Source organism: Poecilia reticulata, linkage group LG23 (genome assembly GCF_000633615.1).
Source record: "Poecilia reticulata strain Guanapo linkage group LG23, Guppy_female_1.0+MT, whole genome shotgun sequence".
NCBI lineage: Eukaryota > Metazoa > Chordata > Actinopteri > Cyprinodontiformes > Poeciliidae > Poecilia > Poecilia reticulata.
In genome coordinates this window covers 8,502,300-8,529,427 of record NC_024353.1, presented here as the reverse complement: position 1 = coordinate 8,529,427, position 27,128 = coordinate 8,502,300, and the positions used below count along the sequence as shown (strand labels likewise).

General features: G+C 41.7%; 1 protein-coding gene across 1 annotated transcript in view; it reads right to left on the bottom strand.

Moving 5' to 3' along the window:
- The window catches only part of celsr1a (cadherin EGF LAG seven-pass G-type receptor 1a), an 86,604-nt gene that overhangs the window by 5,140 nt on the left and 54,336 nt on the right, over nucleotides 1–27,128 (bottom strand). Inside the window, exons 8-32 of the mRNA XM_008401160.2 lie at nucleotides 19,139–19,287; nucleotides 17,057–17,220; nucleotides 16,783–16,908; nucleotides 13,011–13,177; nucleotides 12,720–12,905; nucleotides 12,530–12,643; nucleotides 12,258–12,432; nucleotides 11,884–12,025; nucleotides 11,237–11,357; nucleotides 10,248–10,431; nucleotides 9,241–9,342; nucleotides 8,418–8,512; nucleotides 8,131–8,340; nucleotides 7,014–7,197; nucleotides 6,761–6,904; nucleotides 6,496–6,679; nucleotides 5,676–5,846; nucleotides 5,465–5,591; nucleotides 5,176–5,376; nucleotides 2,572–2,746; nucleotides 2,006–2,118; nucleotides 1,631–1,710; nucleotides 1,426–1,552; nucleotides 1,179–1,304; nucleotides 949–1,088 (exon numbers count right to left, since the gene is read on the bottom strand). Of these exons, the coding sequence (XP_008399382.2) occupies nucleotides 949–1,088; nucleotides 1,179–1,304; nucleotides 1,426–1,552; nucleotides 1,631–1,710; nucleotides 2,006–2,118; nucleotides 2,572–2,746; nucleotides 5,176–5,376; nucleotides 5,465–5,591; nucleotides 5,676–5,846; nucleotides 6,496–6,679; nucleotides 6,761–6,904; nucleotides 7,014–7,197; nucleotides 8,131–8,340; nucleotides 8,418–8,512; nucleotides 9,241–9,342; nucleotides 10,248–10,431; nucleotides 11,237–11,357; nucleotides 11,884–12,025; nucleotides 12,258–12,432; nucleotides 12,530–12,643; nucleotides 12,720–12,905; nucleotides 13,011–13,177; nucleotides 16,783–16,908; nucleotides 17,057–17,220; nucleotides 19,139–19,287 (3,707 nt within the window). The remainder of the gene's footprint in view (nucleotides 1–948; nucleotides 1,089–1,178; nucleotides 1,305–1,425; nucleotides 1,553–1,630; nucleotides 1,711–2,005; nucleotides 2,119–2,571; nucleotides 2,747–5,175; nucleotides 5,377–5,464; nucleotides 5,592–5,675; nucleotides 5,847–6,495; nucleotides 6,680–6,760; nucleotides 6,905–7,013; nucleotides 7,198–8,130; nucleotides 8,341–8,417; nucleotides 8,513–9,240; nucleotides 9,343–10,247; nucleotides 10,432–11,236; nucleotides 11,358–11,883; nucleotides 12,026–12,257; nucleotides 12,433–12,529; nucleotides 12,644–12,719; nucleotides 12,906–13,010; nucleotides 13,178–16,782; nucleotides 16,909–17,056; nucleotides 17,221–19,138; nucleotides 19,288–27,128) is intronic.

Here is a 27,128-nt window from a genome sequence, read left to right as displayed (position 1 = left end):
GAAAATCTGCTACCGGAGACTCTGAGCTGTCTGAGGGACTGATCTGAGAGAAGCTTCTGGAAGCAGCTGAGGACTTGCAAACAGCTCCAGGGAGGAAATGGAAATGTCTACATCGCATTCCCACCTACGTAGGTACAGTCCGTTTCTTCTCCCTGTTGCTTTTCCAATTTCTGCTCTCCCTGCATCACGTCACATTCCAAATGGGAATGGGAAATTAAAGCAGCCGATTCATGCTAGCTGTATTGTAAAACCAGCACAGCTAGCATGAATCAGAAAAGGCTATGCTACTAATGCTAAACCCACATAAATATTTTAGTTTTTAATTATTGTGAGATACAACACCTCTGTCCATGCAAATCACACAGAGCAGCATCTACATTTGGAAAATTAAACCATTACTTTGAAAGTAAGTTTTACAAAACTGTCAGACTCTAACAAAAACAGTAATAAAGAATGCTAACATTTGCGACAAGTTAAGGTTAACTTTTTGGAATAAGAAAGCACCACAAATGGCAATAATTTACGAAAATAGTAACTAGATGCAGTCGTATGCGTGTGTGTATTTATTTATTTTTTGCCAAATATGTTTTATTAAGAATGGAAATTCTGTCCTTTGTGTGTGGAAATGAAATAAGCCACAAGCTTATAGCAATCTTATAGCAATAGCAAATCTCAGCATGGTCATTCAACGCAGGTGTCATCATATAACAGTGAGAGAAACGGAAAAAAAAGAGAGAAACCTTCAACAGTAAGGAAAATGTGACTAAATAGAAGTACGGAAAAGGAGACAATCATGAATAAATGACAAACTGCCTGCGAAGGACTTAGTGTGTGTTAGTAAGTGTGAGACATTGAACGCTTCATCAAAAACTGGAATAGGGACAAAAAAAAAAGCAGTGCTCATGCAGGACTCTAGTGAAAGCAGCCATGCAGTCAGTGGGCGTGTACCTGAGTGCATAAGCCAGGTAGCTGCTGCTGCGGCTCTTGCCTGACCTGAGCGTACTGTCCAGGGAGACGTTGGACTCGCCGATGGCTGTGCGATACAGCGGCGGCCCGTCTTCTGCGTATGTGTTGCAGTTCAGAGACCGCTGAGAAAAAACAATAAAAGTAAATTCATTTTTAAGATTTTTTTTTTTGCTGATTTTACAAGATTTCTTAACGACAATAAATCCACTTACAGTGAGTAAGGAGGCCCTCGTGGTGCTGGAGTCGTCCTGTACCGTCTTTTTACCTGTGAAGACGTTCTTGAGGTTTTTTCTCGCCTCTTTGTTGAAGATCACATGGAAGAAGAAGATGAAGACTCCCTGTTGAAAAAGCAAAAATATGGCTATGACAAAAGGCCGTTGCTAATCACGAAGATACATTTTAAATAAGAATGTGTTTATGAATTCATTTTTGGATTAAGGCGCCACATGGGGTTTTTACCTGCAAGCAGCTGAAGATGGCAAACAGGTAGTGGAAAGTCATTACGTCGCTGTTGACCGCCATGAGACCGAGCAGCCAGGTGGCGCTGATGAGCAGCAGGAGGAGGAAGGCCATGCGCAGCGCAGGACTGAGTTGACATCAGTAAATAGTAGAGTTACAAGAATGTTATGACATGTGGGTATATGAATGTGACAGAGACACTTACATAGCTCCTGACTTCTCCACAACCTTCTGCCTGCGACCACAGGAAGCCTTCGCTGCTAAAATGAAGATCACTATGTTCACCTTTAATAATAGCGAGAGAAAAAAAAACAAAGAAGTTAATATTTTTCTTTTAATTTACTATAGATTTAAAATGCATATTCTGGGTGCATTTTGAGACATCATCAATAACCTTAACAAGGGAAGAGAAATGAAAACATTCTCTGATGATGCTGATCTTTTGGTTTAGCTTAAAAACAGAAAAATCTGCACTCACTTCAGTGCGTTTATACATTGTGTGATGAAATAGCTCCTTTTACCAGAGGTCTGATAAAAGGAGCTATTATCATGATGAAACTACGAGATGATGTGGACATACGAGAACAACCACAAAGATGGGTCCTGCGAAGCTCCAGATGAGCGTGTCGTGCACAGAGAGCCAGCAGAAATCTGGATTTCCATAACCTTGAGGATCGAGGCCGACTGCCAAACCTACACACACACACACACGCAGACAAATGAATAATTTTTCAAACATCAGAACGTTTGTAAAGTTCTCCTTTAGGTATTGCTTTTGGTGAATTGTTCTGAGATTTAGATTTACAGTGAGTTCTCACATAATGTAGCACTGCAGATATCGCTATGCTAACAACGAAACAACAAAATCTATGCTACGCAGCTAATTGGCTAAACCCATGACTCAACTGCCAAAACCTGTAGCTAGTACTAACATTATTTTATTACATGCTTGGTTATATTAGTTAAAATAAAGTGTGCAAGATTTTAACTAACAACAGAAGAAGGAAGATTTTAGAGGAAAGATTTAGTGTGCTGCTGGAATAAGCAAAGAAATGATTATAAGGCTGTTTTACACATCTTCACGATTGAAGCTAGTAATTGTTGAGGGCGTTGCCTCTAAATGCAGCCATCGGCCTCGTTTCTCACCGGTGATGATGGCCGGTATGCCCCAGCCGATGGCGTAGTAGAACCGCATGTGGCCGTGGTTGATGTTCCGCAGCTCGGTCAGCATGCGGTAGATGTGCAGTCCCTCCACAAACATCCAGGCGAACGTGCACATGTAGAAATAGTGGAGGAGGATGGCTATCACCGTACACACAAACTGGCAGGAGAAGGGGTCAGGCAAAAAAGAAAAACCCAACAGAAAGGGAGAGTTAGTAAAGACATTCTTCAAACTTTGCATCAACTTTGTAATATTCTATCTTAATTCTATCTTAATAACTTCCAAATCCTAATTCCAGCCTTTGACATCTCACCAAATTGGATCCAGGATCATTACAAATATCCCTAAAATGATCTGGATTTGCTCCTCTGCAACTAGGTTGTCTCTCCATTTCTTCTTTTATTTTTACTCCCAACTTAATCATCTGTTGCCACGTTACAGGAATGCGGTACGTCAGTGAATATCCAAGCAGTTGCCATATAGTTTAGCTGGACGAGTGTGCAGAGATCAGAGAGAAAGAAAGAAAAAAAGCTGCTCTGACAGATCTATAAATTTTGCAGCACACAGCCTCGGGCACGAACTGACAGCATTCCAATGGTCAGATCTGTGTGCTCATGCACAACAAGCATGACTTCCACTAAATGTGAAAAATGGAGAGATGAAAGTTTCTAAGTTTTTAGCTGAATTCCAAAATGGTGGAGATAACATGTAAACTCAAAAACCTGTCAAAACCAAACAAAAAAACTTGGGGAATTTTAGAAAAGAATTATGTGTTTAGTTAATCCAGTGGCTTTAACTATATGTGTAATTGTTGATCCTGCTGCATTAGTCTGCAGAGGTGGATAAGCTTTATGGCTTCTAGAGCTGAAAGTGCTACGCAAAGAATAAAAAAAATCAGTCAGAATAATCGTCATATGAGAAGAGCATATTTTGCCATTCAGAATGATGTTTCTCAAAATGGCAAATATTCTCCATGTTTTGGCAATTGTCGATGCCATTGGAAATATCTGACGCATTTGAAACGGTAACCAATGATAAAGGATTAAGTGTGACGCCAAATGATAAGATTTTAGGCATCCGATTTAGCCAGACTAGCCAAATTTGTTTCACTGTGGCAAAGCTTAAAAGAAAACTTATTTTTACTTTTTCAGAGTTTATTGAAGGTTTCTCCATGCCACTTTTCAAAAAGGAAAAGACAAGACAATAAAAAAAAAAAGAGTAGACAAGGACCCAAGCTTATCTTGCCTTGCAGCCATAACCAGAATGGTAAGGGAGCTAAAAATCCATCTAAGTTCATTGTTTGGAAACTTGGTGTCACCAAACCACCACTGGATACAGCTGTTTGCCTATGGAGGATTTTTTCTCCCATAACCCAAGAGCACACATTTTCATTTTGAAAGCAGGACTTCATGCCTTTCTTCTCAAAACGTGCAACTCTTGTACTCAAAACTTCTCCTCGCACTCACACTTAGTCTCTGCTCGGACTCTCTGCTCTGTCCTGCTTTCAAAATAAAAATGTAAGCAAAAGTATTCAAAGTTTTGAGAACAACAGACATGAAATCCTGCTTTCAGACTGAAAATGTGTACTCTTGGATTAAGGCAGAAAGAATTCCTCCATATTTGCCAACTGATTGCCAAGAAACGGCTCATTTGTCCTACAATCACAGACGTAAATGTCCTCAGTTTTGCATGTACGCTTTGATTGTGGGTTTCAACAACAACCACACCAGCTTGGCCTAGAGAATGAAGAATAATTACATGGGAAATCACCTTATACCCAATGTTAAGTACTGTGGAGGATCTGTGACAATGTGGGACTAGGAACCTTGTTGGACTGTGTGGCCTGTGTGACTCTTTGAAATACAAGAAGATTTAATGAAAATCTGGCAGGCTCTACCAGAAAACTGAAAATGATTTATCATGGGATCTGTAGGCAGGATAACAATTTGAAACATTTGGCCAAATCAACACAGACATGATTCAACAGACTACAGAAATCCTGACGAAGGGAGTTAAGAAGATAGTTCAAACACGATGTATGATGATGAATGTACTCAAATGAAGTTGCCTAGATTCTCCCACACAAGTGTGGAGAGCAATGCACATTATTCCTTTAAGCCTGTCCTTTGATGCAAACCCAGATTTTCTAACCCCACAACTGCTTGCATTTAACACCAGAATGACTCAGTACTTGTATTTCTGCACTGTAGACATGCAAAACATGTATCCAGTTAAAACCAAAAGGATTTTTTGGGAAATCTTTGCCAGGACCTACCACCCTAAGGCCTTTGCAGACAGGTTCCAGCATGCCCACACCCACTGGTGTGTGTGTATGTGCTTGACTTGAAAGACACCTCCTCAATGCTCAGCTGTGCATAAATGTGTGTGTGAATGCATAATAAATGATGCCCTTAAATCAATATGTGGAATGGCCGTCAGAGGTTGCCTAAATAGTCTAATTCGCAATCACAAACACGCACAATTTCCCATCGTATCCCAATAAAATCCATTGACATCAGTGGTTATAAGGCAACAGAGTCTGAGAACCTTCAAAGGCTGTAGTACGTGTAAAACGAAACTTTACTGACCATGTTGTCCGTCTGATTGATGCCGAGTAGGAAGACCAGCTCGCAGAAGAAGAGCGTCGCCACCAGGTTCCTGTGGATGGCGTGCAGGTTGGAGCGCAGCCGGTGCAGGAGGCACAACAGGACGAAGGTGAGGAGGAGGAGGAACAGAGAGACGGACACCGTGGCGTAAGTGACGATCTTCAGCGGGAGGACATCGCCGTGCTGCGGTTGGAGGAGAATTCAAAGACGTCAGGTCGAGCGGTGGAAACGTGTCGAGCTGCGTGGTTGGGATGAAACTTCGAGACTCTACCTCTCTCTTCGAAATGTCCATCAGCACGGCGAAGCTGGTCATGTGGTTGCACTGGCAGCTGATGTGGCTGTTGTTCCGGTTGAGCACTTCGCAGCCTCTGGAGGACCAACCGCCTTTGTTTCCGTTTCTAAAAGTATCGACAAACAAATTTTATGTGAAAACTGTTCGGAACATTTCAGCCACTCGACAGTGATATGCGGGTGTAACTCACGAAGAGGAGGAGTGGTCCCAGAAAACACAGACGGGTTTGGTCCGCTCCTCCGTTTCCAGTAGGGTGTACTCCAAGGTGATGGGAGGGTCCAGGATTGGAGGAAGGGGTGGACCCTCGCTGTGGACGGTGGCGCTCACGATTGCTGTGTTGATCACTGGACGGTTGGGGAGCCTTAAAGGAACGGCATAGTTACAAGTATTATTGAAACTGTTGGTGTTTTTGCAGTTTTTTTCTTCTTTAGACAACTACTACTACTGTTGTAGTTGGTGTGCATTGAGTTATCCGCTCAAAACTCCAGGCTTTCCTACCAGTAAATGCACTGTACCCCAGCAGCACCAGGTCAAGCTAACAACATTCTTTGGTGTGGATGTTGTCACTGAGTTATGAATAGATTTCAGTAATGGCTGTTGTGAAAAGCGGGATTATATGTCATTTCTAGCTATCTTGGAAACGTTTGTAAAATTAGTCGTAGCTTCAGTTAACAACAGAAAGACAATGCAGAAAGTTGCTTTTTTTAACCTCTTTGTATTAGAAAATTGTTGGCAACAATTTTGACCATCAACAACTTCAGAGTTGAGCCAATTCTTAACTAATACAGAAGGAGAAGGATGTTTTAGTACGGCTTGCTATGCTAATCACCACGCGACGTTTAGAATTTCATCTATACATTTATTTTCTATCTGAAGATAATCTGAGAACTTTGGTTCACCATGAATATTTTCTTTGACATTGTGTTTTAGATATAACCCTCACAAACATTTAGCTTGAGTCAGACTCAGGTGAAATCATGTTTTTTTCCTCTAGGTTTTACAAACTGTACCTCAGAATCCTCCTGTCAGAATCGTATCTTTCCGGGAGGAGCTGGCCCAGCGACTTGTACACTATGACCACGGCAACCGGCTTAGGTGCAGGCGGCTCAAGGTGGCGCCGTTTTCTGTCAGACATCGTGTGTTCCTCTTCCTCAGGATGGTCGGTCTGGGTCGGAGGTTCTGGAGTTGGCTCCTCTGCGTGCGAAAGAAGAGGGCTGAAAGATCAGAATTACAATAAAAGTGCAGGAGCGGTTCTGATTTAGACGACACGATTACCTTTGTGGACACGATCTCGCAAGTTAAAAAGTGGAAAGTGGACAGAAGACCCGAGTTCTCTGGGGTAGGACTCTTGGATGTCCTTAAAGCGAGGTAATGTTGCCTTCTCTGGGTCTGACACATCCAAGTAGTCCACAGTTAAGACTGTGGAGCAGAAAAAAAGAGGAGAACGGATAGGAAAATAAGCCGAGATTAAGAAAGCATGACGGGTGTGCATACATGTATACAATCTGAACAGGGTTCCAGCACTCACTCATGTTTTCAGTGACAATGGTGAAGGGTTTGAGGTAGGTCTTCCTGACGTTTTGGGCCAACGTGTTGGCATAGTCCTCAAAGTTGCGAAGCAGGTGTGCGGTGCCGCCTTCTGTCCTCTGGATTTGCTCCCAGTGGTCTTTGGTGCCGGGGTCCAGAATGGCACTGCCAGCTCGCACCAAGTTCTGAACAAAACCAAAAACAAAAAAGAAAAACAATAAGACAGAGCTGGACATTCAAGTAAGTTCGGCGTGTGTGTGTGTGTGCGTGTGCGTGCGTGCAGCTCCATAACTCGGGGAAAAGGCTTCAAGGAAACAGCAACTTGCCTAAAAATTTGAGTTGGAGACTGGCCAAATGGGCAACACAAGGGGGAAACACAATCTGACAGAGGCACACTGAAGAACTTTTCAATTACTTACTTACATATACAGTCAATAAGGAATGTGTTCTAAACTTCTAAAATCTAAATAAATAGATGTCTCTGCATCCGATGAGCACTTTTTAAACTTAATGCCGAACATCTTTTCACACTGATGTAATTTGGTAGCATAAGAAATGCTTTGATTTGATTAATGAAATAATATTTAAGCATACCACTGTTGTCTTCCAGGTTCTATTTATGCGTCTTGAGTTTAGTTTTGCCTTGTAAAGAGTTACGGCCCTCGAGTTTGACACATACTCAGTACCAGAATCAACGCGTTTTGATTGGATAAAGGGGCTCGCCCAGAGTGTCATTAATGCAAAAACCGCCACTGTTTTCATTGAATATTATTCCCATATGTTGTCAGATTACATTGAGTTTATGCCTTCTAGCAACCAAAAAATTGCATTTGGTGTGACAGAAAGGTATATTTAAAAAAACACCATGTCAGCTGTTAACTACAGTGAAGGATCTGTTTCTTCCAAAAGTCCTGGAAGACTGGGAAGTGTGTGTTTTATGAATTCTTCCCAACACCGACACACATTAAATGAACCTCCGGCGGCAGGTTAATTTAATATGGAGGCTCATTCCTAGATCTTAATTAGCTCCAAGTTTTATATTTGAATAAATTCTCAGAAATGTTTAACAGAAGGCTACATAGACGACAACAAAACAAGAAGACTCTTCTCTTTTGCACCTCGTTGAACTCTGCGTCCTTCATGGCGGTCAGATCGAAGCCGGACTGCTGGCTCTCGTACTTCAGCACGTGGTTCAGCAGCTGGGAAGCCATCTTGACGTCGTTGCCGTAGAAGTGCGACTTCCTGTTCGTGGCGCTGTGCAGCAAGCGCACGATGGTCTTGGACTGTTCGCTGTTCATCCGGGAGCTGTTGCGGCGCAGCTCCTCGTTCTGGAAAAGTAGGCGCGTGAAATACACTCAAAAACTTGAGTTTTAAACTTTTTGTTTCGTCTGGGAGTAGCACTCACCATTTTCTTCAAATTGGAGAAAGTTGCTGTGGTGCAGTTGAAAAGTTCAGGAGACAACCAGCCCTTCTCGTCGCTGCAGTGGCGAATTGCAGTACCTGAAAAAAAAAAAAAAAAAAATCAGATAAAAAAAACTCAGCTTTCATTTATATTGAGCTGTCTCTTCAAATGTTGCAAAGACAAAACACAACATATTCAACATAACTAAGTCTCTCTAACAATAGAGTGAAAAACAGTGAAGCAGTTCTAGAGTACCTGGTGTTTTTCCAGGAGTCTTAAGGAGCAAACCTGTACATGACTCCCTGGCGTGAAAGCTCTGCCGGATTAACGGATTAATAAAAGATCCTTATTACTGTGTTTTGTATATCGTGTAGGTGTGCTTACGTGCCTTAAAAAGACTAACAAAAGAACAGCTGCACACACGGTTTAACTGACACGAGATAAATTGAAATCTCCACTTTGAGGTAGCTGTGATTCATTTATATTTATACAGCCTATGTCAAGGCTATGAAGTCTTGAGTCATTTCTCATGTCTTTGTGCTTCGCTTACACAGTTAGTTAGTGCTACAGCTTGATAAGCGGCATTTATCAACATCAATTGTTCCTTCTCTGCATATTCTAACGTTTCCAGTCTATATCAAACATTTCACCGTACTCTTAAAGGCATAGAGCTCGGTTAGCAATATCAAGGCTTATTGAGACTGTTATAGAAAACACTATAACTAATACTTAATATATTATTACGTTGTTTCCCATCTTACTTTTGTAGCGTTCTGAGTTAATGTCCCTTGAGAACACTTTTAAAAGTTCTTATTAAGTTACACACCACTGGATCCTTTGGGGCACCCCATGGCAGCAGGGCGTCCGAATTTGGTCTTTGGCCACCAGATGCCAGCGTCAAACGCCTTTGGGCAGCCTTCATACACAACTGTAAAGAAAGCACGAGTTATTTAAGGCGCGACCAATATTTACAATGTTGAGCCGCCACATATATTTTTCAAAGGCATTTCCTTTCAACATGACATGGTGACAGACTTTAAGGTCAGCTCTGATACATGATTACATGTTGCATCAAATCTGAGTTAAGAACAAAAAATGTCTGGAATGTGGAAGCTTGTTGGGCACGCTGACTTCTGAATTTATGGTTATAATACAAAATTTAAAAGAGTTTGAGCACTTTCCGTACTGCGTATAATGTGGGATGCTCAGATTTGAATCTCTGCTTCCTGTCAGCTAAGAAACAGTTTGTTACGAGTGAACGCAGCAGTAACCCTGACAGCAAAATTCATCTCTGCGAGGCCACGAGGTACAGATGACAGATCGACGTACGGCAAGTCAAGGGTGGACACATCTCTGTGACAGCCAGACCAGAAGAAAAACAAACATTAGGCTTTATTTGTTCTTTAATATCATCACTAGATCAGAATCTTGTTTCAGTAAGAGATCATTTTTAAAAAGAGAACCACAGCATGTGTTAAAAAGTCTGAGCATGTCCCACCAGCTCCAAAAAACTTCATGTTAGGTCAGACTGTGACATTTGTTTTTTGTTTTCCATTCATCTGTACTGTATTGTGTATGCGCAGTGCTGCTGCCAAGTCAGCCCAATGGCCAGACTTGCCTCTTCTGCTTCACTGCTCGGTGACAAAGACGCAAAGTTAGCTCGACTGCAGCACCGGCGGATGTGAGTGGCAGCGTTTGTTTCCATCGGGACACTTCAGTGATTCATCCAGGCCAGCTTTGTGAACCACGAACATCTCATGCTCGATTTGAAGAGCCAGACCTGATGTTTTATGTTTACTATTAGGTAAAAAAAAAAAAAAAACTTTCATCTACCTTCACATCCAGTGGGCGTCACTTCAGCAAAGGGGTTATCGCAGCGGTTGCACTGATTGCCGATGACGCCTCCCTTGCAGGGGCACTGGCCGGTGACCGGGTCGCAGGTTCGAGACTCGGAGCCGATGGGGAAACAGTCACAGGGGTAGCAGGTGTCCTCGCCCTCAGGACGATAGTAGTTGTCCTGGAGGAAAGAGAAATGGTAAAACGGAACTGACAATGACAACTGAGGGAAAGTAGATATTTGCAATCTGACGTTTTTTTGTGACCAAACGTCTTGATCTCTGTTCGAAGGACATTATTCCAGAAGTCTACGACACGCTAGCAGACATTTTTCCCTAAGAGTTAATTGGTTTTCTCCTAACTGTTAGCCTTTCTAGTCATAAACGTTTCCATTTAAAATGCTAACCAAGTCCTGTAAAATCTAGGTTGGAGTTTTGGTCCCGTCACATCCGATGGTGACGATGCCACAGTTGGAGGAGCTCAGCAGCTAACGCTAGCAGCTAAAACTAGCAGCTGCCACTAGCTAAAGGAAGACCGAATGGCAGTAAATGGTAAAAATAATACACACAGATATGACAGCTACAGATGACATGGATGTTTTTTTGTTTTTTTTTATGTCTTTTTATGCTTTTGAAATACGTCTGTAATAGTCAGTTCAGATATAGTGAGTTCAGATACAAGGTTATACTTCTTTCATTCATGATTTCTTTATTAAGTTATTGAGTGAATAAAATAAAAAATAAATTGAAATGAACAAAAAATAAAATTTGCTCAAACTCATCAGTTGCTTCTCTAAAGTCACAGCTGTTGCCTTTTGGCATTTCAGGCACAACTTTATCAGCTGAACCAGTCTTTCTCCTTTTCTTTCATCTCGCAAGATAGATTCTAGTCTTGTGATCTTTAAATGAAACCAAAACATCCATAAAAGAAAAGCAGACACACATCATGAACAACTTGTAAAGGTGTGCGCGTGTGCGTGTGTGTACCTTGCAGCGACACTCTCCAGTGGTTTTGTTGCAGTCTTTATAAAATCCTTTGCTTGTATCACAGTCACAGGGCCCACACACTGGGCTGCCCCACCAACCCGGAGGACACGGCTTCTCCACTCTGTTGTGAAAGAATTAGACAAGTGTGCAAAATCAATTAAGACACCAAAACCAGTTCTTCTTTTTTAAAAGACATCCGTCAAGGTCAAAGGGAAAACATCAATCGTCTGATTATCTACTCAATTTATCTCAAAACATGTTATTTCAGAGTAAACTTCCTCCCCACTTAACAAGTGTTATCACTGTTATATGATCTTGATGGGGGACAAGTGGCAGTATGAGGGCAGCAGAGACTAAACACCTGCAGAGGATCAGTGGAGCAAACACGGGGTGGGGGCGGGAATCCCACATCCTGCTTTAGACAGGAAGTGATGCGTGTCGGCTGGGCCAAGGTTCCAGAAGGAAATGAGTGCCGTCTGATCCGGGCCGGCTACTTCACGTCAACTCTTTCATCAAAACATTACAAGTAGACCAAGAGCGTAACAGCAAAAGAAGATAAGGGAGCTTCATGGGAGTCTGGATTCAGAGACTGAACTTTGAAATACTTCCTGACTTTTTTGGGGGGGGACATGAGGATAAAAGCTTACTTGTTTTCGCAGTACTGGCCGTAGTAGTTCTGTCCACATTCGCAGGTGTACCCGTGGGACGAACTGGGCTTGCGGACGCAACTGGAGATGTGCTCACAGGGATTGAGCTGACAAGCGTCCACGCATTCCTTACCAAAGTAACCTAGAAGGCAGACCATCAACAAGAAATAGGAGATGAATCTGAGTATATGTGCTTTTACATACCTGGCCCCAGAAGGGACACTGAAGGTAACTCGAGATCTGACAAAGTCATCGCGGGATTTTACAAAAGCAACTCCAGATCTGACAATCTTTTCAAGATCTGGCAGAAGTACGCCCCATTTGCCTTTCTTCAAAGTCCATCGTTGGGCTCAGAATTGACATTTGTGGACTACCTGGGTCACAGACGCAGGTGTGTGTGCTCCAGTCGTCGCTGCAGTGGCTGTTTCTAGGGCAGATGTTGGAGTCGCAAGGGTCCGCCAGATCACAACCGTCCTCCACGTGGATTTTCAGGCCCTGAGCCATGTTCACGTTGGCCACATTGGTGGCCGTCTCCCCCGCCCGGACACCCTGATGGAGAGAGATCCGTTTGAAGACGATCGGGAGAAAAACAAGATCTTCTGCAGATCTTAAGATCTGCTGACGCATTCAACAGGCGCACCCTCACCTGTATGCAGCCAACGAATCCTTTGTTAACAACATTTCCCTCTCCGGGCAGGCCTCCAACGTGAAGAGTCCGCACCTTCAGACCTGGGAGGTCATTGCCGATCTCCACAGACTTCTGCTTAGAAACACAAACAGGAAGATGAGAACTTCTTCCTCCAAAGAAATCTCAACTCTAGAAGCAAACCTTGTACCTGGTACATGCCGTAATCCAAGGAAACAGTCGCCATGTATTTAATCTCTTTGCCATCTTTAATGCTTTTCAGTTCGACCAGCAAGTGGTGCCACTCCCCGTCGCTGACGCGGACCTGCTGGAAGCCCAGCGACGCCAACAGCTGCTCCCTCAGCAGCACTTCCATACGGATCTGCTGCTCTCTCAACTGGAGGGTGATAAGATGGAGAAAGTGATCTAGCTAATAGTCTTGAGTTTTTTGTTTTTTTCTTGTAAAGACCATATTTTGCTTTGTTGAAGCCCGTGTTCTGACCATGAGATTTATAGTCGAGGATGATCCGGCGTTGACCTGCATCAGAGTCCCAGCTGGCTGCCGGGTCCGGAACATGAGACCCACGTACCAGGGTACAGCGACGGTGATGTCCGTGTCGCTCCAGGACACCAACGCCTGGCCGTCAAAGAACTGAGGCGAAGGCATCTCTGCGGCAGAATCAGACTGTTATAACACAAGTGAAACATCTCACAGTTTACAGGACCTCAAAGAATCCAACATGTATGTGGAACGTCATTATTGTCACTACACGACGCAATGGCTAATTCTTCTGTACAACAAACAATTTTCTTTAGTGTTTTCTCTACACACGCTTCAGCCAAAGCTGACAGATTCACAAGTTTAGTCAGATGGAAACCCTAAGAAGAGAAAAAAAAAATATTTGTATGTTCCTGGAACCAGCTAATGGATTTGACCTCCATGTTGCTGAAGCAGAAAGAAAAACCTTACTTCGTAATGGGAAAGATTTATCAGGAGCAAATATTTGATAAGGTAAGCTTCATAGCTCAGTAAGGTTGTTAACAGCTGTACAAAACCACAAACTACATCACCTCTTACTTCACACACAATCAATGCCACAGTGTTATAATCAGCTTAACAGGTGTCGAGATAAATGGCAAAAAGATGTGGTGGTTTATTTCTCCTTTTCGCCATGTTGTACTTTTGACGTTTTGATCGAGTTGTATTTTTTCATTGTATTTCAATCGTGAGCTTGCATCAATTTGTACCTGAAGTTTGTACTTGCCTTGACAACAGACAGTTAAGTGAATTTCTATGTTCGACATTCTAAATATACAGTGGGGCAAAAAAGTATTTAGTCAGCCACCAATTGTGCAAGTTCTCCCACTTAAAAAGATGAGAGAGGCCTGTAATTTTCATCATAGATGTACCTCAACTATGAGAGACAAAAAGAGAAAAAAAAAATCCAGAAAATCACATTTTCTGATTTTTAAAGAATTTATTTGCAAAATATGGTAGAAAATAAGTATTTGGTCAATAACAAAAGTTCATCTCAATACTTTGCTATATACCCTTTGTTGGCAATGACAGAGATCAAACGTTTTCTGTAAGTCTTCACAAGGTTCTCGCACACTGTTGCTGGTATTTTGGCCCATTCCTCCATGCAGATCTTCTCTAGAGCTGTGATGTTCTGGGGCTGTCGCTGGACAACACGGACTTTCAACTCCCTCTACAGATTTTCTATGGGATTGACATCTGGAGACTGGCTAGGCCACTCCAGGACCTTGAAATGCTTCTTACGAAGCCACTCCTTCGTTACCCGGGTGGTGTGTTTGGGATCATCGTCCTGCTGAAAGACCCAGCCACGTTTCACCTTCAATGCCCTTGTTGATGGAAGGAGGTTTTCACTCAAAATGTGACGATACCTGGCCCCATTCATTCTTTCCTTTACACGGATCAGTCGTCCTGGTTCCTTGGCAGAAAAACAGCCCTAAAGCATGATGTTTCCACCCCCATGCTTCACAGTAGGCATGGTGTTCTTTGGATGCAACTCAGCATTCATTCTCCTCCAAACACGACGAGTAGAGTTTTGACCAAAAAGTTCTACATTGGTTTCATCTGACCATATGATATTCTCCCAGTCATCTTCTGGATCATCCAAATGCTCTCTAGCAAACTTCAGACGTGCCCGGATATGTACTGGCTTAAGCAGGGGGACACGTCTGGCACTGCAGGTTTGAGTCCCTGGCGGCGTAGTGTGTTACTGATGGTAGCCTTTGTTACTTTGGTCCCAGCTCTCTGCAGGTCATTCACTAGGTTCCCCMGTGTGGTTCTGGATTTTTGCTCACCGTTCTTGTGATCATTTTGACCCCACTGGGTGTGATCTTGCATGGAGCCCCAGATCGAGGGAGATTATCAGTGGTCTTGTTCCATTTTCTAATAAYTGATCCCACAGTTGATTTCTTTACACCAAGCTGTTTACCTATTGCAGATTCAGTATTCCCAGCTAGGTGCAGGTTTATAATTTTGTTTCGGGTGTCCTTTGACAGCTCTCTASTTTTGGCCATGGTGGAGTTTAGAGTGTGACTGTTTGAGGTTGTGGACAGGTGTGTTTTATACTGATAACGAGTTCAAATAGGTGCCATTAATACAGGTAACAAGTGGAGGACAGAGGAGCCTCTTACAGAAGAAGTTACACGGCTGTGAGAGCCTGAAATCTTGCTTGTTTGTAGCTGACCAAATACTTATTTTCCACCATATCTTGCCAATAAATTCTTTAAAAATCAGAAAATGTGATTTTCTGGATTTTTTTTCCCTCCCTTTGTCTCATAGCTGAGGTATATATCTATGATGAAAATTACAGGCCTCTCTCATCTGTTTAAGTGGGAGAACTTGCACAATTGGTGGCTGACTAAATACTTTTTTGCCCCACTGTAGTACACTTTCTGGGAGCTGTATGACTCCAATAAACCTGATCTATCAGAAGGTGGCTTCAAGTCAGAAATAATTGCCATTGCTGAAAAAAAACCCCAAAGAAACAACAAGAACTACAAAAGCTTTTGTTGGACAGATAATGTGTTTCATTTCGTAAATGGAGAGGTCAAATGTTACGGCATGGTCTGCAAGATCTCAAAACGCTTTCACTGGATCTTATCAAAAGTAACATTCGATCTTGCGAACCTCTTTGCCAGATCTCTAAAACCTAATTTGGGAGTCTTCAAAACATTTGCAGAATCCCAGCCTTTGTGCCAACGCCACACGGAAGCCAGTACTTGTTATAAAAAGTTTAAAAACGACATCACATGATGCTAGATTGGAATCAAGCATCATGTGAAGCATTTTCAGTGCATCTTACGTCCATATTTAGCACTTATTTAGTAGGTCATATTCTCCTACATTGATCAGTTACCTGAAATGTGATATAACAGACGCCGACAACAAAAGAGCCTGGTGGGCGACTCCCAGCGGGTCTTCACGTCATTCCAGCGTGAAAGCCCGACTGGAACATCTCTTATTTCCAATGTGGCAGCGGAGAGTGTGAAGAATCAGAGCCGACATGTCAACAAGCAACAGAGCGGCCAAAAAAACAACATCCAGCTTGCTGTGATCCCGGCCCAGTTCTGATACCGGATACCGAGGCCTGGCACTATAGTTGGCCGACTATCTCATTGGAGACCGTGAAAGGTGGGGTATTCACACCTTTCTTTTGGAAACATGCCTTGAAGGAAGACATTAGAGTTCTCACCTTACTATAGAAGAAAACAAAAAGTGGTATGGAGTATAAATAACACTAGTAGCAATCAGTTATCATAGGCAAAGAGGAGATTTTTGGACTATAAGTGCTGTAAATAGACATAATCTGAAGAAGCACACAGACAGTAGAGAGTTCTGCAAATGTAGGAATATCTTTAGTTTTAGCCCTTTAGTCTGGGTTTTGTTATGAGTCACAGGTATCTTTGTCCTGAAAGTCCAAACCTCAGGCAATGCTTAGTGGCTCTACAATAGCAAGCAGAGGCTTCACTGTGACTATTGTGACGGCTACATGAGTCACGCTGAGCCAAAGGTGTTCCTCATCACATCTGATCTCATACCTAGAAGCTCGCCGCACAAGTAAATAAACATGTCCGTACAGAAGCTAACCAATGAGCAAGTGGACACACGAATCGTTCTCATGCTCCAAATGCAAGAGATTATGAATTTGCAGTTTGTTTTTCTTACATTTATTCCTGGATATTATCCATTGTTGTTGCTTTTTCTTTTAAAAGAAAAGAGAACAGAGAAAAACATTTCTGACCTTGTTCGCAGTTTTTGCCCCCATAACCAGTAGGGCAGTCGCAGCTGTAGGTGTTCCACCTGCTGACACACACGCCCCCGTTCAGACACATGTCATTTGTGCAGAAGTTCTTTTTGGCTGGACAACCTGGGGGGGGATTAAGACCAGGACAAATAAATCAATTCTGCAGACATGCCTAAAGACGCGACGTCTGAAATGTTGGTGTCTTTTTAGATTGTGCAGGAAATGATCGGGATCTGGAGTGAAACTCGGCTGAGCGAACGTCGATTCCAACCTGCAGCGGTGCCGTTGTTGGCGATGTAGCTGGCCATATCGATGGGTTTGCTGTCGATTGTTAGGTTTCTCATGCAGCCCACGAAGTTTCGGTTCCTGACCGGGAAGGCTTCGGGCAAATTGGGAACTCCGCCTAGCAACAGCGGACCCGTCAAGTCCAACGATCTGAAAACGATAGAGGAAACCGATTGGAGCAAAACCAAAAAACATCGACATCAGAGTGTCTACAAGCTATTTGTTTTTACATAGCTTGACCGAGGAAAGCCATACTTTAAAGGCCGTTTCTAAAAACACACTGCTGTCATTACATATTTAAGAAGGCCACAGGAAAAACATGCATTGTTGACAACCAGGTCCGATTTAACCCGCTGGACCACGTAGGAAGCTGCTTAAACCTAAAGCTTCTGAAATGCTTAACATCAATCAGCGGACGGCTTCAGCGTACTTAAAGTGGCGCAATGCTGCATGAAGAGCTGGAGGAAAAAAATACAACGGAAAATGCCTCTAGACTCATTGCGCAGTGAGATCTAAAAATTTGGCATTGCTTTTTATTTACTATACTCTACAATGAAGACAGTTTACTGAGATACAGCACCTTGCAAAGGTATTTGCCCCCCCTGTCCGCCGATGGTTTTGTTTCACATTTTCCTACATTAAAACCAGGGTTTGTTCCAGCAGGGAATCACCTGAAACATGCAGGACTCTAACCCTGACCCCTGAGGAATGAAACTGCCCGTTCGACCCAAACTGACAGAACAGACAGGTTGAGCATTAATCAGAGAAGCTGCCAAAACAGCCACATTTCTGGCATTTATGCTGCAGGGCCAAAAAAAAAAGTCCCATAAATTTTGCCATAAGATACGTTGGCAACAAATGTAGAACAAGGAGTTCTGGTCAGATTTAGACCAAAGTTTAGGGGGTTTTTTGGCCTTCAGGGTGAAACGCAGCAGTGGCAGCAACACAGTCAAAAATACAAACATGCATACAGTATATGCATTCTTGGCAATCCTTTTTTTCTTATTAAAAAAAATGAATTGAGCCTGTTTATTTGCATCTTTTAATGCTTTTATAATATTATATAAACAAGGTCTAAGTGGCTAAATGAAAAATCTGCAGCTTGTGTGTGGAATAGATTACTAAAATATTTATTCAATACATCCCTGATGGAAAGACGGATGGAGTTAAACGAAGGAAGTAAACCAGTTGGGGGCTGCTAGATGTGCATCAATGACACCATATTAATGAGATAGAATGGCCCAGTCAAAGGCCCGACCATAAATCCAATCTACAACCTGTGACAAGATCTAGAACTGAGAAATAAAAGGAAAATATTTGCTGTCATGATTTTTTGTTTTGTTTTATGGTTTGTTTTGTATTATTTCTGATTGGGATAGGGATTAGTTATAAGCTGATGCTTCAAACTGATGATTTTTTTTTTTTATTGAAAAAAAAACAAAACACTTGTGTCTGTTAAGCCTGATAATGTCAAACCACTACTCAAAAGCCATTAAAAAAATAATTGGGAATCGGATGTGGTAAGAAAAACCCCCAATAGAACAAATTGAAGTTTGTGGTTGTAACTAAATCGTCTTTCGTCGATCAAATTTGAAAGCAAAACCTTTTACTGCCTGTGCAGCTTTTCACTGCGGCGAGCCCCGTCCGCATCCGCTGAGCGTCTGCGACCTGCGTAACGTGTTTCTGAAGGAATGCAACGTCGTGGCCTGCCCTTTGAAGCTTCTCTCTCCGTCCCCACCCTCCGCATTTCAGATGCGTCTCAGCACGCACGCTCTGCGAGTGACTCAGTGAAAAACGTCTCGCCGTTCCAAGAAGAAGAAACCGACGGATAAGTCCTCTGACGGTTGGCCTGAGAAGCTGCAGCTCAGATGAGCTTTGTGGGTGAGGGGTGGGGGGTTGTTTGACAGGAACTGATTCAACAATAAACAGAGTGGAGTCGAGTGAGTTGTGATTTGATTGCAACTTTTTTTTTTTTTTTTAAAGGCCTTGATGACGTTTTCAGTCTGGCTTGATTCTCTCTGGCTTTAAAGACGGCAAAAACCAAAAGTGTGTGTCGGGAGTTTCTCACTTCTTCAGTCCGGTCTGGGTGCCCTGGGCGGCGCACGAGTAGTTACTGATCTTCTTCCCGAAGCGGATTGCCATGGAGATGTCGCAGTCATCCACGGCGACCACTGCCACCTTTTCTGCAGAGGGTCCATGAGGGCGCCTGATGTTAGCCTGCGAAAACACAACAAAGATACGTTTTTTGTTTTTTTTTTGTTACTTTTTCCAACAAAACAAAAATCACTTTTTCAGTTTTCCCTCCTTTGCCTGTGTGTGTTAGAAATACACTGTATTTTACTTTTAATTTCCTCAAACGGCTTCATGCGTTCAAAAAAAAAAAAGTGGCTTAACGCTTGATTTCTCTCTTTGTTTCTTTCGGGGATTTCTGAGAAAGTTGGCAGAGACGGCAGCTCCATCAGTGCAGGTCAGAGATCCTCGAACAATGTTTGGCTGACTTCAGCCACAAGCGCTCAGGCCTCTCTTGGCTTAATGTGACAAAAAATGCCTTTGTGTGTTTGGCTCGCACCTTTCAAAGTAGGCTAATTCTTCCATCAAGGACCCTGGCCGACAAATGTTGATCTGAGAAAATGTGGATCAGCTTAGGAGGAGGGAAAAGAAAAAAATCAGGCCACCAACACTTTTTTAGTTGCTCTGAAATTGAACCTGAGAATGACTTTTAGGGTGTTCCTTCTCTAAAACCAATTTGGCTTCATATAAACTGTGTACTTTTTTATTTTTATGGGTTTTTTACCACTTTACACATTGTTCCATCTTGCAAAATCCCCAAAAATACAAACTAAAGCGGACAAACTGTTGCACAAATTTGAGAAGAAGTTTGTAACAGAAGAGCTGGAAGAAGCACGGATTGAAAACTAATGTGTGTGCATCACAAAATAAATGGGATTAACGTAACGAGATACTGGTGGGGCTGGAGCTCAGCAGAGAAAAGAAGCAAAAATGAAACCATAAAAAAAAAGTAAAAAAAAAGAAAAGAAAAAAAAAAGGAGGGTAAAAAATAAAAGAAAGAGCGACAAACAAAACAGGGGAAGTGGACTGAGCAGACAAAGGGATAAGCACAGCAGAAAAGAAAACGGAGGGGAAAATGTGCAACAGAGAAGCGCGCTGTCCTCGATATTCTTTTTTTTCTTTTCTTTTTTTTTTCCTCAGCTTGGCTCCGGTTCGGGCATAGTTTAAACCCACAGGGAGTTTTATCGCAGCTTTCACACACGTGCATCAAAAATGACCAGGATTTAAAGCTTGTTTATTAATTTAATAGATTTATCTTAATTAGAAATATTAAAATATGCAATGCAAAATATTAGGTCGAAATTCATTTCAATTTACTGCAAAGATTATTGACCTTCATGAGTCACTCTTGACCCCTGATGTGGAATAAAGGGAAAGTTTTGTCTGAGAATTGTTCCTACTATTTCATGAATCCATTTAATTGAAGTAACTATTTAATAATTATAGAGTGAAGCCACTGTGAAAGAATCATGAGTTAATATTTTATTTTTATTCATTTTGCTCAGGCATGCTGCGGGCTACGTTACAGGACAACTCTAATCATCGGATGCGTTTTAAAAACTTTTTTTCCGCCCCAAAGTATCAAAGAGAAGACCCTCGAGGCTGCAAAAAGCAATGAAAACAAGCCTGAAACAGACTGAATACGTCCACGGAATAGAAAGACGCTGACTGTTTTTTGTTTAGTACAGCAACACAAGCTTCAAGTGGCGCAGTTTGATTGGACAGTGTAAATGCATTACTGTGGCATGTAGTGAATCAGAACTCCTCATGAGACGGATCAAGTTCCTGCTAAATCAGATTAGCGAGTCCAAAAAAAAAAAAGGTTAGGGTACTGCTTCAAATTTCTAATGGCTGAATTTTTTTTCTTGGTGGAACCTGACTGTGAAACCTTCTGGAACATGGTCAAGAGCTATTTTTTACTTGTATTATGGTGACAGAAAAAGAAAATCTATGGGAGCTCATTGTTTAGACCAGTGTTTTTCAACCACTGTTCCGCGGCACACTAGTGTGCCGTGAGTGATCGTCAGGTGTGCCGTGGAAATTATTCAATTTCACTGCGGTACGGTATTTTCCGGACTAAAAGCTGCTACTTTTTTCCTTAACTTTGAACCATGCGTATTTTCTGTGTATTTTTCTTCAACCACCAGGGGGCTCTCTAGCAGGAAGTGAATCATTAGAAGTCAAAATTGTAAATCAAAGAAGAACGGCTGATTTTCATTTAGAATAAGCACATGCTAGCAGCAGGCACGACGGAGAAATGTTTTCAAACTCATATCATGCAGCTTTTAAGTTGAGGGCTGTCGATCTGGCACTACAGGAGGGAAATAGAGCCGCTGCACTTAAGTTCGGTGTGAACAAAACCATGGTTCGCTTTGGAGACGGAGTGCTGCGTCCAGCACATTTATTAGGACGAGGCATTCTGCTGGGTCCTAATGGAAAACCGAGAGCAGCTTCCAGTTTTTATTTTATTTTATTTTTTAATTGAAGGTGCTAGTATGGTGCGCTCTATAGTCCGAAAAATACGGTAATTGGTTTTAAAAGATTTTTTGAAAATGAATTGTCTACAAATAATGCCATCTTCGAGTGTCTGTTGTAGCAGTGACTAGCGGCGTAATCATGTAATGTTCTTACCACTAGATGGCAGTAGGTACAGAACATTTTACATTAAAACAAGAGAATTAGTGATGCATGAATGTTACAGGTAGCGATGAGAGCATCGTATCTAGCAAGACAGTGATGACAGTGATGGAAAAGACAGAGAAGCTCAGCAGTAGTTGGGTTGGAAAGAACATGAGTCCATTTCCCACAACATATCTGTGTGAAGTGAGCTTCTCTAGTCTGGCTACTATAAAAACTAAAAACAGAGAGAGACAGAGTTGTTGAGGAAGAGCTTTGTCTTTCTTTAATTTCTGTCAGAAAATCAGATCTGTTTTCATCCAAACATGCACAGGTTTCACACCAGGTGGGTAAAATATACAGATATTGACATTTTGTACATGCAACTCTTCATATTGTAACAGTGAATATGAAGTGAAATCTTTCCCAAATATTATTGCTTCTTTCAGAATAATAATTATTTTCTGTATTCCGGCTATAACAATGCTTGTGGATTAGTTTGTAAAACAGTTTGAAGTTTTCTACAACTTCTTTAAATTTAACACCACAGTGTTGTGGCTGTTCAGGTGTATTTTTGAAGTGGATGTGTTAAGTGCAATTTGAAATAAGAAATGTAAAATGTGATAATACATTTTTGTGTTTATTTGATTCCTATTCAAGAGACTTTGATAAGAATGACTATATATAGGCGGCTACAGAGTATCTTTATTTCCATTTTTAGTTGGTGGTGTGCCTCGGGATTTTTTCAATTAAAACAGTGTACCTTGACTCAAAAATGGTTGAAAAACACTGGTTTAGACAATTATAACTTCGATTGGGACGCAGTTGGAAACCAAACTGCGACAGAGCGATAGCAAGGCTGTGTAAACTGCCTTCAGGGACGACAATAGGTAGTAACACAGATTTCTGTCTTATCATCTCTTTTGAGCTCAGTCAAGCAGAGAGATAACAACCAGAAGCGAGACAGACAAGAGAGAGACAGAGATTCCCGGATAATGGACTCAGAAATTCTCAAAGCAGCTGCTACTCCAGCTGATAATGAACGGACGCAAACAACCTCATTTTGTCTTTTTTTTTTTTTTTTAAAGGGGACAACCAGAAGCTAACATTTAAAACCACTGATTCACTCCAGTCTCTCAGTCAACGTTAGAAATATTCACTAACAAAGAAATAAGTAAATATATTTCTGTAACTGCAACCAATCGCTGTAATACCTATACTCCACCTGTAGGTGGTTAAAACTTCTATGTCAACAACATCTATAAAGATATATATATTTAATATTTAACACACAGAAATATTATATATTTAAACACAGAGAAATTCCAAACAAGACGTCGTAATGCTTGCTTCAGCGGAAACAGTGACGAACATATCTACAATTCCCAGTGTGAACAGAAGCAAACGAAATAACCAGGAACAAGTTGTGATCCACTTTTAAATTTGAACATTGGTGGGAACAGCTGAGTCATCAGCTAATGACTGTTCACAAAACAAGCTAACTACAACGTTTTTCCATTCAAGCTAACTACAATGTTTTTCCGTTAAAGCTAACTACAGTGTTAGCTTGAACGTTTTTCCGTTCAAGCTAACTACAATGTTTTTACATACATATGTGATTTCAAACATTGTCGTACCATGTATAACTAATAAAAGCAGAAGAGAAATATTGACAAGTTTTCACATCTACCACTATGTTTTATGTAAGGCAGCCATATCGGATACTGAAGACAAGGATGGTGAGAAATCTCCTTTCCTGACTTCTAGGGACCTCTCTGTTAATTATTTTCCAAACTTAAACTTTTGAGTTTCCAAATAAAAACGGAGGGCATGGTTATATTGTATCCCTTAACAAACCCTTATTTTTCTGAACTAACACAGCAAACTCGAAAGCCCAACTTCTCTTGTGCTAGTTTTTAACATATGCAGGAGGATGGTGGTAATTGGACAACTTCATTCTTCTCGTGCCCTCAAATAAATCCCACTTGACCCTCGACTGTACTCACCATTTCTCGGTGAGTTGAAACACATTTTTTGCCTTACATACAGCAACAACAGGAGTGAAAACAACTTGGCTTTTCCACCATCTATTTAGAATAGAAAAATAAGATTATTTTTTATGAATTACCCTCAAAGAGCTATAAAAAGGCACATAGGGTAGATATTCTTGGCACACATTTTGTCTCTATTCTTTCACATCCCTCTAAAATTCTCTAAAATATAAAAATGTTGGTGTATTCTATTGGACATTTATTTTAGCTGAAACCAGTTAACTGAGCAATGAGATTCTGCTTTACATCATCATAGCAGGTTGGTTTCATTCCTCTTTTTGACCTTCTTGTTTTAAACAACACTTGGCCCCCCACTTTCAGGAGGGGCCCCCAGAAGAGTGTCTTTTTCTGGAGCCTGAAGAGGATTCCCTCTCTCTCAGGAGTCGTCTCCAGGGGTGATAGGCGTGCCGCGGCCATGACGACGGGCTTGATCCCCGGAGATCGCAGCGCAGACAAAGGGGGCGGCAAAAGACACGGCTGACGACAAAGTCGCCGCATTTGTCAAAACGCAGAAAATTTCACGCGTTGCCACAAAAACACACGCTCATGTCACGGCAAATACCAGGAAGGAAGGGCACGTTCAAGAATAAACACCCGCTTCCTTCTACCACTGCAGACCCACACACACACACACCTAAACTGAGGAAAGGCCAGTCAAAGCCGGCATGATAACTTAACCAGACCCACAGTGGAGAGAAACAAACTGATTTACAAAACGAAGGCAGAAATTGAACTAAATGACAGGAGAAGGTAGGAGTTTTGATTGTGTGATTGGGAAGCATGGGAAGGTCTGCAGACTGTGTTTAAGTGTGCGTGTGCATGTGTGTATGTAGCCATCAGGAAGCAGTTAGCAGAGCTGCAGACGGCCACGCAGTCCAGTTCAATCATAAAGGAAGAGGGAGCGCACCGTCTTTCACCCAATCTGTGTTGGCTTCAGGAAGTGCCATTGTTGCGCTCGCTGCTGCATGAAAAAGTGACCTAATGGAGACTGGTGTACACTGAACTTTGCGAGTCACAATTAAAGAAAGGTTTCAGCGCTGCAACATAAAGCAAATTAACGGTTTCTGTGCAAGTACGGATTCTTTTCTCTTAGGTCTGAAGCTCAGCGTTCGTCAGTAGCGGCAACAAGCTGTCGGGTCCGCATTACTTCATCGCCTTCAGGCTGTGTAAACCTAGAAGTGTGAATTACACAACAAGACACACACGGGATTTTTTAGAGGCCCAACAAAATGCTACAATGTCCTGTCTTCAAGCATATATGTTCCTGCTGTCTTCGGCGTCTCATCACGGTCCCGTCTTTCAGCGTGGCTCGTGAACAGCTGCGTCTGACGGTGTGGAGCTTTCATTGACGTGAAACAGACGAGCAGATGACACACAGAGTAAGAGGAGAAACTGAATCCCAGTAAGAGCGACTGGAGAAAAGTCGTCAAAAGTCAGTATAGGATTCCTGTTTTGCTCATAGAGAACAATTTTTAAATTGTAAAGTTGCCTTAAAATGCATAACAAAGCAAATAGTCTCTCTGTACTGTTGCATATAGATTATTCATTTTGTATTAATGACTTATTTTGAAAAAGAAAAAAGTCTTCACAAATTTTTATTTGTAAAGAGGCACCTAATTGTCAAAGACCAGCTGTGTTTGCATGCAGTTAGTGCAAAATAGTCAATTGAAACATTGTCATGCCAACTATTTCCAACAAATAAACCTACAATAAATTCTTTGTTGTTTCTATTCCACTTGCTACTATAATCGTAACCTCCAGAACTCGGCATGCCCTCTGCTACCATATTTACCCTTGCAGAGAAAAAAGTAGCTGCAAACACCTGAAACTAGCAGCGCTGGTAAAAGTTTCAGTCTCTAATTATCATTTGAGGTGACAAGCGGATTAAGGAAACAAGTCCTTTACACACGAGCTGTCAGTCAACTCAAAAGCACGAGAGCTAGCTCACATTAGCCGTCCATAGTTATTACAAGAGACGTGTCAATTGGTGAGGATAATCCACTCTGACAGAAACTACCCGTCTGCCTGCTGAGTCCCGACAACGCTCAATTCACCTGAGCAGTTACTGAAGAAGTCAACGAAAGCTGACTAACGAAGAAAGAGGAAGCTACTGTGTCCTTTTCAGTTTCTTTAGAAGTACAAGAATACACGCCGGGTTCTCGAGGCACCTTTATTCAAAAATACCTTTGTTAAAAAAAAAAAAAAAAAAAAGCCATTTTACCTTCAGCTGTCCGGCTGGGAAAACAGCAAAAATCATACCCGTAGTTTGCATTTACCATCCGTTTGAGTTGCTTGAATCAGCTTAAATGGGGAATGTTCAACCCCGTTTCCCACCTTTCAGAAGACTTGTTCACTTATTGACAAACTCGGTTCAACATCTTTCCAGTGCGTCTTCGACCACTGCTACAGAAAATACTGTACAAAGCAACATTTCTCAAAAACAAAGCAATCCCTCCAAGGTAAGAGTTTAGAAAATGCCATTAGGAAGCTACTTGTGAAATGAAATGTTTAAGCAGTTCATTGAAGGCTGATTACCAGAGAAGATAGCCTGACTAATTTGCCAGCTAATGTTTGCCTGTTGGAGAGCAGAACAGCAAAAGGCCTACACAACAAGCACTTGGAACATTTCTCTAAATTCACCAGTTCATTTCAATTCTGTGTTCACATCTGTTTTAAAATAAAAATGAAAAAAGATATGATATTATGTATAGTTTCATGTGTCTCTGTAGTCAGAGTTCAGATCTATGAACTAACATTTACTAAGATTCATATGCGTGACAACCATGCTCACTGTTTTTCTATTTTAATACAGAAAGGTAGATTATATTTTTCACATTTTTGATGCAAACCCGTGCTTTTATTTTACTCAAAGTCACATAAAAGAAGAACCTTTTTCTATAAGAACTTTATAAAACATAACATAAATTGTGCTTAAAGCAAAGCTGAGGAGACCCTAAAGATATCTACAGGTGCGACTCGAATCTAACGCTTCACGTACCGTACATGTGAACATAATTTGTGTTTCTCATACATTTTGAAGGAATTCGATAGGAAATCTTTGTGCCTTTTAGCATGCATACCTAATTTGGCAGAAACTTACTTAATAAAAACATCATAACAGGAGAGACAGAAGGAAACCCAGTCCCACAAGACCAACAGCTTCTACATCCAAACCCACATGCCGATTCTACTCCAGCATCTCTCTACAGTCTGGACTAGAAAAAAACTGGACTATTCGATCACTAACACCCAACCTTTAAAACTCATATTCCCTTTGTGTATATGAGTTAATCAGTGACAGCAGAATTGGTCACGAAGACT